At 46.4% G+C, this 18,649-nt stretch overlaps 1 protein-coding gene across 1 annotated transcript; it reads right to left on the bottom strand.

Annotated features, from left to right (window-relative positions):
* Positions 1 to 755: 755 nt before the first annotated feature.
* Positions 756 to 4,268, bottom strand: LOC120992674. Its single transcript, XM_040421682.1, has 2 exons — positions 4,198 to 4,268; positions 756 to 2,199 (listed from the first exon to the last, which is right to left on the bottom strand). Exon 2 carries the CDS (start codon positions 2,001 to 2,003, stop codon positions 1,089 to 1,091), a length of 915 nt encoding a protein of 304 aa, XP_040277616.1. The 5' UTR covers positions 2,004 to 2,199; positions 4,198 to 4,268; the 3' UTR covers positions 756 to 1,088.
* Positions 4,269 to 18,649: the final 14,381 nt, after the last annotated feature.

Genomic DNA, 18,649 nt, shown 5'->3' with positions numbered 1-18,649 from the left:
CAGACTCTGCAGACAAGCACCAACCTACGGCAGCCGCCCATTTCACCTACTTAACCCTTCAAGGCCAGCGCAGCGGAAACCCGGCAGATCCCCTTATTATAAGTGAATGGCGCGGTCAGTTTAGTTTTCCCGCTCCTATGATGGAACAGAAAATTTTATGGAAGTGTGATCAGAGTCCAACCATGCAATAGGCTCATGGTGTGGTTCAGGAGAGAGGTCGAATATACTGCAGGGTCCTGTTCACATCTGGGTTGGAGGCTCCACTGCAAATTGTGTCAAATTTGATGTAAAGTCGGACAAAAACATGGGACTCAACCCAATTATACATCATTGAAGGGTGGGGGGGGGGGATGGGGCAGGTGCCCGTTATAGGATGGATTTTATGCAGATTGATTTACGTCAGTGTGGATATTTAGTAAATGTTCCCACCATTTGACAGCAAGCAGAGATAGACAATGGAATAGAAACACAACTATATATTAGAAGTAAAGATGAGCGAATTTCCGGTTATGAAACTTGTTTGCGATTCGTTTACTGGTAAAAGGTGAATTGCGTTATGGTTTCTGTTACCACGGACCATAACGCAATTCTATGACGGAGGCATTCCCTTATTCATTCCGTCATAATAGAAGTCTATGGGCTGCAAAACAGATCAGACCCATTTCCGTTATGCAGGAGAGGACTCTCCTGCGTAACGGAAACGGATCCGTTTTGCAGGCCATAGACTTCTATTATGACGGAATGAATAACGGAATGCCTCTAAAGGCATTCTGTCATAGAATTGCGTTATGGTCCGTGGTTCAAAATATGAAATTCGCTCATCTCTAATTAGAATTATGCAGCAAAACCTGAGCGTGCTACAAAAAGATCAGACATGCGAGGAACTTCTCATGACCGCAAATTTCACACTCGAGACAATGCAAGTTCTGTACGTTCATGGTGTTCAATTGAAGGGGAGGGAAGGGGTTAAACATGGAAGTCTATGTCCGGCTTTACATAAGCTTGAAGTGACCAGTGTGAGATCCCATTATCGGGTCTTCCATGAAAGTCCACAAAAATCAGGACTTATCTCATATATGGGTCGAGGATCAACGTTGGACAGAAGATGGTAAAGAACCAGAAGGAAGAGCAGAGAAGGGACCCAAACCGCCAAGGCGCACGTCTCTGGCGGCTCCGCTTTTTAAGAGTTTGAAAACCTGGGGGTGACTGTTGGAGAAATGCGTCTCCAGCGCCAAGTCCCGCACGTTCTGGCTCCGTTCTCCTGACAACACTAAGGCGTGGCACACTTCACAAAACATGTGCACGCTGCCAAGAAGACGGTCCCGTAAAGCCTGGCGGTACGAGGAAGACGCGTGACCACTTTGGTTCTGCTTATCGGACTGGGAGCTAGAGGTGGTAGATGGTCCAGATGAAGTTGCTGGAGCAGTCGTGGCTTGACGTTTGGGCTTCTCTTCATCATCATCCGAGGATGAAGGGGAAATGCCAGGTCTTTTAGTAGGTACCCGGGAGTGAAGGCTGCCACTTCCACCAGCAAATTCTGAAGAAAGAGTAGCAGTCATCATATTGGGGCCACAATAACCTGATGCCACAGCTTGCTCATAAACTTCTTGCCTGGTCATGCCATGCCGCCTCTCGAGGTGAGTAAAGAGACAGGTGGTGCCAACTTTGCCCGGATTGATCCCCCTTCGAACTTGGGCTCGACAGAGCGTACAGGTCACAACAAGCTCACGTTGTATGTTGGAGGATCCACCAGGGACCCCAAAGAAGCACCAGGCAGGAGAACCAAAGGCACAGGGGCCAGTGGTCACTCGCTCATTGTCCACGGTAGGGGTAGAAGATTGACCCTCCTCCGAAGGATGGCTCCCACCTGTGCCTATGCCATATGAAGAAGTGTTAGGCTCTACCTTGCTTTCTATTAGTGCTTCTGCACCCGAGTTGCTACTAGTCTGGGCAAGGCAAGCGGTGGTGTCGGCATATCCATCCACCAATGGAATCAGTGACATGGTGGGTGCCAAAAACTGGGGGTAGCCCGGAGAGAAAGGTATGGCTGCTATTCGTAGAACCTCTGGCACCGTCCGCAGAAGATAAGACTGTATGGCTACTCGTCAGATCTCCAAAACCTCTGTCCCAACCGCTTCAAGATGTCACTCGGTGGATCTCCTGACAGCACCGACGCTCTGCCAGGAGGAGGTTTTCATCCTGTAATAGAAGCAACAAGATCTTCAGTGCCTTCCACGGGTACTCCAAAGAGTGCAGCTCTAGAACGGCAGACAAGAACCCTGCCCCTTACCGCCCCAAATCTCATATTGATGGGGTGATCCAGGCTGAAGAGACAGTGAAATGATTGGATGTCTACAACCCTACCGAACCGAGACCTACGCCAGACCCTCTCTAGCTTAACGAGATAGCTTCCAAGTAGCGAAAGTGATCCGCCCCAAGACGTCATATGAGGAGGCCTCCGACCGTCACTACAATAGTCACCAGGACTGAACTCTTTGCATTGCCCCAAGTAAGAAATTATCTGCCAATTTTTTGTAATTTAGAGACCTAGAAACGTTCTTACGCAAACCTGATCCGTTCTACAGTTTGATAAGCTGATATGGCGGCCATACGCATGATATCGACCAAAAACAGCCGAGCCTGCTTACTTAGCCGTTTTCGGAAGACCCACACGTGCGGCTGTGAGATGGGGCCCCAATCTTGAGATAGGTGCGGGTTTCAGAGGTGGCCCATAGCTCCCATTCAACAGCGTAGGACAGTCCATGAAGTCCGGGCCACCTTTGGCTCCTGCATCCAGGTGGGACCAGGTTAGGGGGGGAACCCACAACTATGAGACATTTATGGCATATCCTATGTCAACCTTCAGCGCTCCAGCTGTTGTCAAACTACAACTCCCAGCATGCTCCTTTCCCTTCTGTGGGAGTTCAGAGAAGAGCCGAGCAAGTGTGCACGATGGGAGATGTAGTTGGACAACACCTGGAGTGCCGGAGGTTGCTAAACCGTGTCCTCTGGTATTCAGACTGGAATACCCCTTTAATCCCCACTGTCATTCAATGGATCTGAACTGTCCGCGTTTCCGTTCTGCTGCATGTGAACGAGGTTGTGGACGCGCAGTTCAGACACATGGGGTGCAAATGGTGATGGGATTTCCGCACGTCATGTGTGTCCTAAGACTGTGTTCACATGGAGTCATGGATCCTGGTATTGCAGGAGCCCTGTAGATTAAAGGGGTGGTGGCATGATTTGAAGCTATCCCCTGTCCATAGAATACAGAGGATAAATAACTGATTGCAGGGGGATCCGACTGCTGGGAACCGGTTATCCAATCTGATGGAGCGGTAGGTCAAGCATGCTCCCTGCCGGTCAATTCAATTTCTATGGGAACACCGGAAATAGAGAGAATGAATGGAGTGGAACCGCGCATGCGCGACCTGCTGCTCCATCAGATCGGGGAGATGGGACCCAATGTCAGGATCCCAGAGGTCGGACCCCCACCGATCAGCTACTTATCAATTGGGATAATTCAAAGACAGGACGCACTTAAAGGGGCCCTCCAGTTGAAACCATTTTTTGACAGCACACTTTTCCCCCGCCGGAGGTGTACTTACCTGCTCGGTTTCCAGCTGCGCTCCTCGCTCGTCCACTTTCAGGGTGGATGCTGCTGCAACCAATGACTGACCGCAGCAGCAGCAGCCACTGGGTCACATGACGCTCGGGGGACATTTCTGTCATTGGTTGTAGCAGTACACGTGACCCCCGGAGGTTGACACGCAGGGAACACGGCGAAACGGAGGAGCCAGAACCAAGCAGGTAAGTAGGTTTCCCTCTAAGGGTCCGGCACGGCGAAGGGGGCTGCCAAAATTAGTTCCAGAGCTGGACGAGCCCTTTAAATGGGTACATACCGTTAGGTCACCCCCAGCAGATCGTAATACGGACACGTTCTGGCAGCGCAAATCCTGTGCCGGCTGCAGGGCTAATAATCGGAACTAACAACAGGATACGGATCCACAATTCTGTTAGTTCTGAGGATCAGACTCCCAACAGGGGGATCCGCTCCATATCACACCTGTATGAAACTAGACCAATGTGGGGATGCTGGCCCTTTAAAAAGTTTACACCACAAGAGATCCAATAATAACCCCAGAGATGGGGGGGGGAGATTAGCCCCGGATTAACCCCTTCATGCCGCCCCCTCACCTAACCGGTCTCCTCTCCAGCCGCTTCTGTCCACACAGCTCACCCCCGGTCACGTTTATTCTCCGGTTCAGCCCTAAAATTCCCCTTGAAAACTACAACTCCCGACGCGCCCCGCACAGCATCCTCCATTCAGCGGCACGTACGTGGAATGCTGGGAAATGTAGTGCGCTGTAACGTGCGGCCAAAGCCTGGGAGTCGACGTGAGTGACGTCACGATTACGTGACGCTGGTAAAGCCATTTTCATGAAGATCAATATAAGGAGGCCTCTGCGGTTGGCGCACGTAAAATGGCGTCCAGGGTGGAGACAAACCTTGGGTAAAAGCCAATTCCCTCGCTTAAAGGATTATAGGCTTGCGCGGAATTGGCAGACTTTGAGTGTAATTCAGCCTTCGGCCACTGGAGGGCAGTGTAGGACCGGGTAAAAATCATTGGTTTTTGCAAGTGAAAGTTAACACTGCCACATGCAAATTCTTTCTTTCTCTTTTTTTTTTTCCCTTCAAGATCACTGCTTGCTGTTTTTGAATGGAAGCATTCAGGGTTAACTTTGAGAGGTTGAAATTGTGATCCTAATCTGATACTTCTCACAGCTGAGGGTTTGTCACAATTGGTTCTACTCTACACGATCCACATTTTACTTGTGTAAGATGGAGAAGCCCCCATCGCCCTTCAGATTGAGAGCCCCTGTAAAAGGTACCAAAGAGACGTACCGCAACGGAAATGGGGCTGTAAAACTACTCTCACTTGCCCTGACGCATTGTAGCAAACCATCAGCACAGTTCACAGATATTTGTGGGGGACGTTACAAGGCTTAGAAGTTTAGAAGCAAATCTTGAAATTTTTTAGAAATTTTCAAAAACCCAATTTTTAGGGACCAGTTCAGGTCTGAAGTCACTTTGCGAGGCTTACATAATAGAAACCACCCAAAAATGACCCCATTCTAGGAACTACACCCCTCAAGGTATTCAAAACTGATTTTACAAACTTTGTTAACCCTTTAGGTGTTCCACAAGAATTCATGGAAAATAGAGATACAATTTCTAAATTTCACTTTTTTGGCAGATTTTCCATTTTAATAATTTTTTTCCAGTTACAAAGCAAGGGTTAACAGCCAAACAAAACTCAATATTTATGGCCCCGATTCTGTAGTTTACAGAAACACCCCATATGTGGTCGTAAACTACTGTACGGGCACACGGCAGGGCGCAGAAGGAAAGGAATGCCATACGGTTTTTGGAAGGCAGATTTTGCTGGACTGATTTTTTTGACACCATGTCCCATTTGAAGTCCCCCTGATGCACCCCTAGAGTAGAAACTCCAAAAAAAGACCCCATTTTAGAAACTACGGGATAAGGTGGCAGTATTGTTGGTACTAGTTTAGGGTACATATGATTTTTGGTTGCTCTATATTACACTTTTTGTGAGGTAAGGAAACAAGAAATAGCACCGTTTTTATTTTTTGTTATTTACAACATTCATCTGACAGGTTAGATCATGTGATATTTTTATAGACCAGGTTGTCATGGATGCGGCGATACCTGATATGTATACTTTTTTTTATTTATGTAAGTTTTACACAATGATTTCATTTTTGGAAGCAAAAAAAAATCATGTTTTAGTGTTTCCATATCTGAGAGCCATAATTTTTTCAGTTTTTGGGCGATTACCTTGGGTAGGGTATGATTTTTGCGGGATGAGATGACGGTTTTATTGGCACTATTTTGGGGTGCGTGTGACTTTTTGATCGCTTGCTATTACACTTTTTGTGATGTAAGGTGACAAAAAATGGTTTATTTAGCACAGTTTTTATTTTTTATGGTGTTCATCTGAGGGGTTAGGTCATGTGATATTTTTATAGAGCCGGTCGATACGGACGCGGCAATACCTAATATGTATACTTTTATTTTTTTTATGTAAGTTTTACACAATAACAGCTTTTTTAAAACCAAAAAAATGATGTTTTAGTGTCTCTATATTCTGAGCCATAGTTTTTTTATTTTTTGGGCGATTGTTTCAGGTAGGGGCTCATTTTTTGCGGGATGTGGTGACGGTTAGATTGGTACTAATTTGGTGGGCAAATGCCTTTTTGATCGCTTGCTGTTGTACTTTTTGTGATGTAAGGTGACAAAAAAATGGTTTATTTAGCACAGTTTTTATTTTTTATTTTTTTACGGTGTTCATTTGAGGGGTTAGGTCATGTGATATGTTTATAGAGCCGGTCGATACGGACGCGGCGATACCTAATATGTATACTTTATATTCCCCTATTTTTTACCAATTTTTTTAACTTTATTTGGGGAAAATGACATTTTTGTTTATTTTTACTTCAAACTTTAAATTTTTTGGGGGGAAAACTTTATTTTTTCAACTTTTTTTTTCACTTTATTTTTTGTCCCACTTTGGGACTTGAACTTTTGGGGGTCTAATCCTTTACAATGCATTCCAATACTTCTGTATTGGAATGCATTGGCTGTATGAGTAATACTGTGTGTATTACTCATACAGCTTCCGGCCTGTGAGATCCAGGGGGCTGGATCTCACAGGCTCTTCACCGGAAGGCAGCGTGATGCCTTCCTTAGACATTGCGCTGCCTTCCATGACATCGGGTCCCCCCTACAGCCCCATGGGGACCCGATGGCACCGCCGACTACCGCTGCCCGCACGGGGGGGTCACGGGACCTCTGTAAATAAAAATAAAAGGTGCTTTCTGGGAGTAGTAAATAAAAATTCAAGTTCACATGACTGTCTCCAATTAATAACCATATTTTTGAGTTTCTGGTAGATCATTTCAGGTTCTTGGAAGATGGATCATCTCGGACAGGAGATGCTGTTCCTACTTAATCTGATGTTGTCAAGAAAGAACCACTCCGTCCAGCAATGGTAGTGCAGGAGACAGAGCTGAAGACACTCGCTGAGGTTTGTAAGATGGCTGAGGGTAAGACTGCTAACATCAATATTAATCCAGGTATGCCTTCGGTGTCACTCATTATTATGGTCTAATCTGGTGAAGGACTAGTCTGAAGTGTTGGGAATATAAACCAGTGGAAACTACCTCTAGAGTCAGTAAAGCTGAAGGTTTATCGCAAAGGATGACTATCCTGAAGGGAACCCCACCAAACCGTTGTAAATCCTCTGTTCCTGTCCATTAGAAATCCTATCCAACAGGATTCGGGGATATATGTGTTAGGAGCATGTGTAAGTGACCAAGATCCCCTAGGCAAATCTAGAATGTTTGAGGGAGAAACCTCAATGTTCAGTTGCTTCTGTGGCTCCTTCATCCTTACCTATAGTTGACATTAAATATTTGGCCAATTTAAAAATATAATGACAAACTGGCCTTAGAGACAGGATTTATACAGGAAAGCCCTTTGGTGTCTTCCCTCCAGGATATTGTTCTTACATAATTCAGCTGAAGATGACAAGTAGTGACTGATAGTTCCTGACGGTTGGTTTTAGGGATCGACCGATTATCGGTTTTACCGATATTATCGGACGATATTCAGGATTTTGAACGTTATCGGTATCGGCATCTATTTTGCCGATATACCGATAACGTATTGGGAACACAGAACGCACTGCTCTCAGCGCTCTCCGTGTTCCCCTTAGCAGCACAGGGGAGAAGGAAGCAGTGTCCCCCCCCCGCCCCTGTGCTGCTGCCGCTGCCGCCAATTAGAGGAGGGAGGACAAGAGGAGGGGAGGGGCAGTGGCCAGCGCTCCACCAATGAAGATAAGCCTCTCATTAATTCATATACAGGAGGCGGGAGCTGGCTGAAGAATCACATAGCCGGCTCCCGACCTCTATGAGCGGTACTAGCTGCGGTCCGCGGTAGTTAACCCCTTAGGTGCCGCGGATCGCAGCTACCGTTCATAGAGGTCGGGAGACGGCTATGTGATTCTGCAGCCAGCTCCCGCCTCCTGTATATGAATTAATGAAAGAGTTATCTTCATTGGTGGCGCAGTGCGCCCCCCCACCCCCCCAGTATTAATGATTGGTGGCAGTGGCCACAGGATCCCCTCTCCCCTGCACCTCCGATCGGTTACCATGGCAGCCAGGACACTATTGAAGCCCTGGCTGCTATGTTCAGCTCCATGCTGCTGTGTGCACAAAGCACAGAGCAGCAGGGACAGTGTGAGCTCCTATTCACCCTGATCGATCTCTATCAGGGTGAATGGGACAAGGGTTCTAGTCCCTAAGGGGGCTAAAAGTTAGTAAAAAAAAAAAACATAAATATTAAGTATAAATAAAAAAGAAAGATTTACAAAAAAAATGAAAATACACGTTAACAATAAACATAAATTTTCAGCAGATTTGTGTAGGAAATTTTTTTTTTTTCAAAAATGAAAATTCCCAGAATATCGGTATAAATTATTGGCTATCGGCCTGAAATTTCCCAAATTATCGGTATCGGCCCTAAAAAATCAATATCGGTCAATCCCTAGTTGGTTTATCAACCAAAATGATCAAAACGCAGATATGTGGTGATTGTGTGGAGATTTGAAACTCCGACCCAGGATGCAGGTGGAATGAAGTGGCCAATGTACCCTGATCAAGTCCTGATGCCATTTGTTCTATTCTCACCTCCTGAGTGAGATCAAATCAGTAGGCAAAAACAATGTCCGGTCACGATTTAGGCTACTTTCACACCTGCGTTAGGTGCGGATCCGTCTGGTATCTGCACAGACGGATCCGCACCTATAATGCAAACGCTTGTATCCGTTCAGCATTACCATGAACAACAATTTATTTTTTTTGTTCATGATAAGGCAAACGGATCCGATTTGACTTACATTGAAAGTCAACGGGAGGCGGATCCATTTTCAATTGCACCATATTGTGTCAGTAAAAACGGATCCGTCCCCATTGACTTACATTGTGTGTCAGGACGGATCCGTTTGGCTCAGTTTCGTCAGACGGACATCAAAACGCTGCAAGCAGCCTCCAGAGCAGAACGGAGACCGAACGGAGCCAAACTGATGCATTCTGAACGGATCCTTATCCATTCAGAATGCATTGGGGCTGAACTGATCCGTTTTGGGGCCGCTTGTGAGAGCCTTGAAACGGATCTCACAGGCCGACCCAGAAACAGCAGTGTGAAAGTCGCCTTAGGAGGTCGCTCCCTACATCCTTTGACTCACATGTATACATGGATGCCATAGGAGTCTGTAGAAGAGTTTCTGACAAATTTAAGCTAAAAGTCAGATAGTTGCAGGATTTGAGTCATTAATTCCCACGATTCGTAGTAAAAAAATAAAAAAATAAAATAAAATGTAGATTGGATTAACATCTCTATTGTCATCAACATAGATTTGTAAATTATACCTGTGATACTGTTAAGGCCTCATGCACACGACCGTATTTTGTTTCCGTGTCCGATCCGTTTTTTTTGCGGATAGGATGCGGACCCATTCATTTCAATGGGTCTGCAAAATACACGGATAGCCCACCGTGTGCTGTCCGCATCAGTATGTCCGTTTTTTCTAGTTTGCAGACAAGGATAGGCATTATTACAACGGATCCGCAAAAAAAACGGATGCCATACGGAATGTCATCTGTTTTTTTTGCGGACCGCAAAACACATACGGTCGTGTGCATGTAGCCTAAGGGAATGGTGGAACAACTGAGCTCTTTTCCAGTGATGACTCTACAGAACCAACTGGTCCTTGACAGCAGAAAAAGGAGGGGTCTACAGGAACTGCTGCATCTACATCCCGGACAACACTGCCCCTGAAGGAAGGATCGCCAAGGATCTGAGGAAACTGATGGAAGGATCGCCAAGGATCTGAGGAAACTGATGGACTTTATCAAATGAACTGACGGGAAAACTTCTGAAATTAATCACATCATGGCCAGAATAATGTTAAGAATGTATAATACATCCATGCCCACACTATATATATGTGCTGTCAAAGACAAAAATTATTCCATCCCGAGGTAAATAAAACCTTGTTGATGGTTGCGGGGTAAATAGGACAAGGTGAAGGGGGACCTGGTAAAGCAATAAGGAAAGTCCAGCTCTTCGCTGTTTAGGGCGTTGGGAGAGTACCTCACTTTGTCTGTTCACCTTTGGTCTATTTCCTGCAAAAGGAGGGATTTGTGAGAGATGTGTATCTGGTGTGAACATTCTGTAGTACACATTTTTGTCCACAAGATGGCCGCAAGCCAGATGTTTGAGCCATGTGTGCATTCTTTTGTTTAAGGTAAATAAGGGAGGGGGAAAATGGGGATTACATTACAGTTTTCAAATCTACCTATGAGAGTTGAAGTTGCTGAAACCACTCCTATCAGGTTAAGGAGCCAATAGTCTCTTCTTAAGGAACACCCCTTTTGTGATGTCATGTCTGCTGATTAAGTCATTGTACTGTGAATAAAGCGCCTCTTCTACCATGCCTAGAGAAGAGAGAAGATGCTTTCATGAAACCACCTAGTGTGTCGGGTCTCATTATAAAGCAGTATGGTGTACGCATACTTATACTTCTAATTGATTTGGCACCACACAAAGAAGAAGGAGAAGCGTATAGATTGCGCTAACACTGCTAGGTGAGGTGACACTTGAGCGTCCTGCGATACGGTAATATCCAGGAGAGCGCTTTCACCTGTGAAGCTGTTAATGTCGCCGTAACACCCAAACTACACCCTGAAACGGTGCGAGGATTATACGATGACGATGACCTCCGGCTCCGTTATGTACAGCCCATTACACTGTCTCCATGTTCTGGGAATCGCTTAAGTAGCAATTCCATGAAAGACATTGGGGGGAGAGTTATTAAAACTGGCGTAAAGTAGAACTGGCTTAGTTGCCCATAGCAACCAATCAGATTCCTCCTTTCATTTTCCAAAAGAGCTCTGAGAAATGAAAGGAGGAATCTGATCGGTTGCTATAGGCAACTAAGCCAGTTCTACTTTACGCCAGTTTTGATAACTCTCCCCCCATTATGCTCAGATTATCCGCTGCAAATCTAATGGCGCCGCTCATGTCGTCTGTCTTTACTGCGAATCCCAATAACCAGTTAATTTTAGGGCGTTATTAGTTATGCAATTTCCCTGTGAGCTATAAGGTTCACTAAAGCTTTAAAGGGGAACTCCACTGACGACGTCATATACACATAAGGGGAGATTTATGTCTAAAAAGAAAAAAAAATGGCTTTGTTGCCAATAGCAACCAATCATAGCACAGCTTTCAATTCCTATTATCAACTGGTAAAGTGAAAGCTGAGCCGTGATTGGTTGCTATGGACAACAAAGCCAGTTTTTTTTTTCTTTTTAGACAGTTTCTTAAATGTGCCCCATAGTATCATCAGTGATATGTCACTCTACAGCAGGCATCCTCAAACTGCGGCCCTCCAGCTGTTGTAAAACTACAACTCCCACAATGCCCTGCTGTAGGCTGATACCTGTAGGCTGTTCGGGCATGCTGGGAGTTGTAGTTTTGCAACAGCTGGAGGGCCGCAGTTTGAGGATGCCTGCTCTACAGGGTCACTTCTTTAGTGTATTCTGACGTCGTTCTTGCTACCTAGCAACTACTGACTTCCTGTCTGGGTGACCGCTATTGTCTTACAGGCAGATCCATGTACAGAAAATTCTACCCGCTGTATAACAGGCTGCCTCTCCAAGCTACACATACTTTTAGGATACAGGGGTTAAAATCAGTCTGTTTTAGAAGCATCACTTCTAAATCCCATCAGCTGATGGCTCATGTGAAGCATTATCTCTGACCTCATAAACACTATAAGTACAGCTTAAGGCCTCTTGCACACGAACGTTGTGTGCCCGTGGCCGTATTGCTTCCCGCACATGGCGGGTCCGCAATACACGGTCACCGGCCCGTATGCACTCCGCATCACGGATGCGGACCCATTCACTTGAATGGGTCTGCAATCACAAAGATGCGGAACGAAAGCACGGATCAGAACCCATTGAAGCACTACAGAGTGCTTTCGTGGTGTTTCTGTCCATGCCTCCGCACCGCAAAAAAATAGAACTTGTTCTATTTTTTTGTGGTGCGGACAGATCACGGACCCTTTTAAGTTGAATGGGTCTCGATCCGCACCGACGTTGCCCGTGCATTGGGGACCGCAAATTGCGGTTCCCAATGCACGGAACCGATGCACAATGTTCGTGTGCAAGAGGCCTAAACAAGCGTTCATGAGGTCTAGAGATCAGAGATAAGGCTTCACATGAGCCGTCATCTTATGGGACTTAGAAATGGAACCTCATACAGACTGATTTTTAACCCCTATAGCTCAAAAAACTGCTGAAAATGTTTAATGAAGACCAATTAAAAAAATTATTTTTAGCCCAAAATGAGTAAATTGCCATCCTAAACAATTACCCTGAAGGTGTCCATACCCTTTATGAAATTCTGGGTGACAACCACTAGGGATGAGCGAATTGACTTCGGATGAAACATTCGAAGTCGATTCGCAAAAAAAGGTTGCTAGATGGCCGCTAGCACATCCGCAATACCCAGTCCCTGAAGCTCTGTGTGCTTTTATTGTGTAAAAAAAAACGATTTGATACATAGGCAAATTAACCTGAGATGAGTCCTGTCCCTGAGATGAGTCCTGTAGGTGAGATGAGTCAGGGACAGGACTCATCTCAGGTTCATTTTCATATGTATAAAATCGTTTTTTTTACACAATAAAAGCACACAGAGCTATGGGGACGGTATTGCGGATGTCCTCAGCTCTATACCCAAAATCCCGGTGACAGGTTCCCTTTAACTACTTAATGGTGTTGGACCCCCCACCCCATCTGCCATCCAGGACCTGGTAAAGCTGGATGAGAGCCCCTGTGGAACTCTCCTTGAGGAGAGGAGTGCAGGAACAAAGAGCGCTGAGTAGTCTGTATGGGATCTGGGGTCTGTAAATGAGAGACGTCTATAAATAAGGAGAGAGGCAGTGTTCCACTCAGTGATGGTCGTTGGCCCCTGTATAACTTTGGGTGTATATATATATACTGTATATATCAGAGGGTTTGCTAATACCAGGGAGAACAAAGAGGAAATAGAACACACGCACTTCCATTCCGCATCCGCACTTCCATTCCGCAAAAAAAAGAACATGTCCTATTCTTGTACGCAGACACGTGCCGGCCATGCGCGGTCCATGAAAACGGAATGAAAACCGCAGCATGTTGCGGTTTGCTCTCCGGTCTGGGAACGCAACTAAATGGAACGGAATGCATTGTGGAGCTCTCCGTTCTGTTCAGTTTTGTCCCCATTGACAATGAATGGGGACAAAACTAAAGCATTTTTTTTCCCGGTATTGAGCCCCTATGATGGAACTCAATACCGGAAAACTAAAACGCTTGTGTGAAAGTAGCCTAAGAAGTTATTATATCTGTAGCATCCCAGAGTTATGTTACGAAACTCTTTTACCCCGCTACAACCTGTTAAGGGCATTAACATTGTCATCTTGTGTAATTTCATGTAATTTACTCACAGATGTGCATTCTAAGCCTTGTAATTATATATTGCTGTAATTCTCTATGTTCACCAGCAGGTGGCAGCAATGTGTTCTGACAGGGACTTAGCTACAGTTTAGTGTTTCTAGGCTCCAGTTTAGCTCCCCTCTCTTTGAGCAGAGTGGGCTCACCCACATCCTGCTTCATGGGGAGGGAAGGAAGTTAAGTTAGTGTGCCAGCCACCCCGGCTAGGGGAAGGCTGTGTGGGTAGGAGCTCCCAGATATACACTGCGTGCAGAATTATTAGGCAAATGAGTATTTTGACCACATCATCCTCTTTATGCATGTTGTCTTACTCCAAGCTGTATAGGCTCGAAAGCCTACTACCAATTAAGCATATTAGGTGATGTGCATCTCTGTAATGAGAAGGGGTGTGGTCTAATGACATCAACACCCTATATTAGATGTGCATAATTATTAGGCAACTTCCTTTCCTTTGGCAAAATGGGTCAAAAGAAGGACTTGACAGGCTCAGAAAAGTCAAAAATAGTGAGATATCTTGCAGAGGGATGCAGCACTCTTAAAATTGCAAAGCTTCTGAAGCGTGATCATCGAACAATCAAGCGTTTCATTCAAAATAGTCAACAGGGTCGCAAGAAGCGTGTGGAAAAACCAAGGCGCAAAATAACTGCCCATGAACTGAGAAAAGTCAAGCGTGCAGCTGCCAAGATGCCACTTGCCACCAGTTTGGCCATATTTCAGAGCTGCAACATCACTGGAGTGCCCAAAAGCACAAGGTGTGCAATACTCAGAGACATGGCCAAGGTAAGAAAGGCTGAAAGACAACCACCACTGAACAAGACACACAAGCTGAAATGTCAAGACTGGGCCAAGAAATATCTCAAGACTGATTTTTCTAAGGTTTTATGGACTGATGAAATGAGAGTGAGTCTTGATGGGCCAGATGGATGGGCCCGTGGCTGGATTGGTAAAGGGCAGAGAGCTCCAGTCCGACTCAGACGCCAGCAAGGTGGAGGTGGAGTACTGGTTTGGGCTGGTATCATCAAAGATGAGCTTGTGGGGCCTTTTCGGGTTGAGGATGGAGTCAAGCTCAACTCCCAGTCCTACTGCCAGTTTCTGGAAGACACCTTCTTCAAGCAGTGGTACAGGAAGAAGTCTGCATCCTTCAAGAAAAACATGATTTTCATGCAGGACAATGCTCCATCACACGCGTCCAAGTACTCCACAGCGTGGCTGGCAAGAAAGGGTATAAAAGAAGAAAATCTAATGACATGGCCTCCTTGTTCACCTGATCTGAACCCCATTGAGAACCTGTGGTCCATCATCAAATGTGAGATTTACAAGGAGGGAAAACAGTACACCTCTCTGAACAGTGTCTGGGACGCTGTGGTTGCTGCTGCACGCAATGTTGATGGTGAACAGATCAAAACACTGACAGAATCCATGGATGGCAGGCTTTTGAGTGTCCTTGCAAAGAAAGGTGGCTATATTGGTCACTGATTTGTTTTGTTTTGTTTTTGAATGTCAGAAATGTATATTTGTGAATGTTGAGATGTTATATTGGTTTCACTGGTAAAAATAAATAATTGAAATGGGTATATATTTGTTTTTTGTTAAGTTGCCTAATAATTATGCACAGTAATAGTCACCTGCACACACAGATATCCCCCTAAAATAGCTAAAACTAAAAACAAACTAAAAACTACTTCCAAAAATATTCAGCTTTGATATTAATGAGTTTTTTGGGTTCATTGAGAACATGGTTGTTGTTCAATAATAAAATTAATCCTCAAAAATACAACTTGCCTAATAATTCTGCACTCCCTGTAGGGATCCAAAGCCAGGATCTTGTCTCGGCTGAGACAATTGATCATCATCCCCAGCCTGAGCCTTGCAGCCTCAGCTGGAAGAAGCAAGTAGCCACCTCCAGTATTCCAGGAAGAAGCATACCCTGTGAAGCTAACTGTGAGTACCGTCCAGAGACCAGGAGAAGCTAAATTCCTCCTCAGCAAGTCAGTTCCCAAGACAGCAGATGATAGATAGTGCAGAAGATAAATTCCTGCCACATTACAGAGCTACTAAGCAGACGTCCTTTTCCTGCAAAAGCTTCAGGCACATGATAGAGCAGAAGATATATACCTGCCACACATTGCCAATACCTGCTGGTACCAAAGACTATTGCTGTACCTTGTTTGGATGAATACTGCAACTAGTAAAGACAAGTTTGAACTTTACCAAAGGTCTGGATCTCAATTATTGCTGCAAATCCCTCAATTACTCCTACTAGCAACACACTCATTTTATTGCAAGTGAGCCAGGATCCAGGAGTCCAGCCGTACCCAGGTAGGAGACACCGTTGACACTATTGCCACTATCACACAGAGACATTACACCACTCTGGCATTCCTAACCTGGTACAGGAGTTACAACACCTTAAAGGGCCCTGCGTTAGTACCCTGCGCACGCTGCAATTGGCGTCACGAACAAAACTATAGACTATCACCTACACCTGACTCTGCCATTGAATATTATTGGCGTCAGAGTGCATACGCCAATCCAGCTCTACTGCATATATAGTACCTGATTGCTAGAGTGTGGACATAGTGTAGACAGATAGAAGAAAGAACCTTTCCTGCCTATTGAAGGACAATCTTAACCCATTGTCCTGCCTTTACTAGGATTACAGCTGAGATAATATTTGGATTATCATTGTTGCCATATAAATGAACTGTACTGATGACTCTGAGGCAAGTGATTAAGTAAAGGTTCCATTGCTTTCAACCAGGCATGCTCAACCTGCAGCCCTCCAGCTGTTGCAAAACTACAACTTCCATCATGCCCGAACATCCTACAGCTATCAGCCTACAGCAGGGCATTATGGGAGTTATAGTTTTACAACAGCTAAAGGGCCGCAGGTTGAGCATGCCTGCATTCGACCATTGACTCCTCATCCTTTCTACCACCTTCCTTTGCATCTAACGGTGCTGGCGTCACGAACACCAGGAAACCTGCTTCCACAGTACCTAAAAACCCATTCCACCAAGGGCACCTCAACCACCATCTGGCGGGAATCCCTGGACAACAGAGTGCGCCCCGAAGGAACTGGTGCTGTCCTTCCCTTTACTGCATGCCGGCCCAGGGAGCGCTGCTAACCACTGTAAGTAAAACTACTACTACGCCCATCGGCCCACTGTAGCTCACGTGTTGCCCCTGTGGCCCGGTCGCTGCAGAGGGTATCTGTGAAAAGGGGCTTCTGATCTGGAGTCTGTATACAGGGGTAGTCTGATCTGGGGTCTGTATACAGGGGTAGTCTGATCTGGGGTCTGTATACAGGGGAGTCTGATCTGGGGTCTGTATACAGGGGGAGTGTGGCTGGGGTCTGTATACAGGGGGAGTGTGGCTGGGGTCTGTATACAGGGGTAGTCTGATCTGGGTTCTGTATACAGGGGGAGTGTGGCTGGGGTCTGTATACAGGGGGAGTCTGATCTGGGGTCTGTATACAGGGGTAGTCTGATCTGGGGTCTGTATACAGGGGGAGTGTGGCTGGGATCTGTATACAGGGGGAGTGTGGCTGGGGTCTGTATACAGGGGGAGTGTGGCTGGGGTCGGTATACAGGGGAGTCTGATCTGGGGTCTGTATACAGGGGAGTCTGATCTGGGGTCTGTATACAGGGGAGTCTGATCTGGGGTCTGTATACAGGGGAGTCTGATCTGGGGTCGGTATACAGGGGAGTCTGATCTGGGGTCTGTATACAGGGGAGTCTGATCTGGGGTCTGTATACAGGGGTAGTCTGATCTGGGGTCTGTATACAGGGGGAGTGTGGCTGGGGTCTGTATACAGGGGAGTCTGATCTGGGGTCTGTATACAGGGGAGTCTGATCTGGGGTCTGTATACAGGGGAGTCTGATCTGGGGTCTGTATACAGGGGTAGTCTGATCTGGGGTCTGTATACAGGGGTAGTCTGAGATGGGGTCTGTATACAGGGGTAGTCTGATCTGGGGTCTGTATACAGGGGGAGTGTGGCTGGGGTTTGTATACAGGGGGAGTGTGGCTGGGGTCTGTATACAGGGGTAGTCTGATCTGGGGTCTGTATACAGGGGGAGTGTGGCTGGGGTTTGTATACAGGGGGAGTGTGGCTGGGGTCTGTATACAGGGGGAGTGTGGCTGGGGTCTGTATACAGGGGAGTCTGATCTGGGGTCTGTATACAGGGGAGTCTGATCTGGGGTCTGTATACAGGGGAGTCTGATCTGGGGTCGGTATACAGGGGAGTCTGATCTGGGGTCTGTATACAGGGGAGTCTGATCTGGGGTCTGTATACAGGGGTAGTCTGAGATGGGGTCTGTATACAGGGGTAGTCTGATTTGGGGTCTGTATACAGGGGCAGTCTGATCTGGGGTCTGTATACAGGGGGAGTGTGGCTGGGGTCTGTATACAGAGGGAGTGTGGCTGAGGTCTGTATACAGGGGCAGTCTGATCTGGGGTCTGTATACAGGGGTAGTCTGATCTGGGGTCTGTATACAGGGGGAGTGTGGCTGGGGTCTGTATACAGGGGGAGTGTGGCTGAGGTCTGTATACAGGGGGAGTGTGGCTGGGGTCTGTATACAGGGGAGTCTGATCTGGGGTCTGTATACAGGGGAGTCTGATCTGGGGTCTGTATACAGGGGAGTCTGATCTGGGGTCTGTATACAGGGGAGTCTGATCTGGGGTCTGTATACAGGGGAGTCTGATCTGGGGTCTTTATACAGGGGAGTCTGATCTGGGGTCGGTATACAGGGGAGTCTGATCTGGGGTCTGTATACAGGGGAGTCTAATCTGGGGTCTGTATACAGGGGTAGTCTGAGATGGGGTCTGTATACAGGTGAGTCTGATCTGGGGTCTGTATACAGGGGTAGTCTGAGATGGGGTCTGTATACAGGGGTAGTCTGATCTGGGGTCTGTATACAGGGGAGTCTGATCTGGGGTCTGTATACAGGGGTAGTCTGATCTGGGGTCTGTATACAGGGGAGTCTGATCTGGGGTCTGTACAGGG

Source organism: Bufo bufo, chromosome 1 (assembly GCF_905171765.1).
Source record: "Bufo bufo chromosome 1, aBufBuf1.1, whole genome shotgun sequence".
NCBI lineage: Eukaryota > Metazoa > Chordata > Amphibia > Anura > Bufonidae > Bufo > Bufo bufo.
This window is presented reverse-complemented; position numbering and strand designations above follow the sequence as displayed.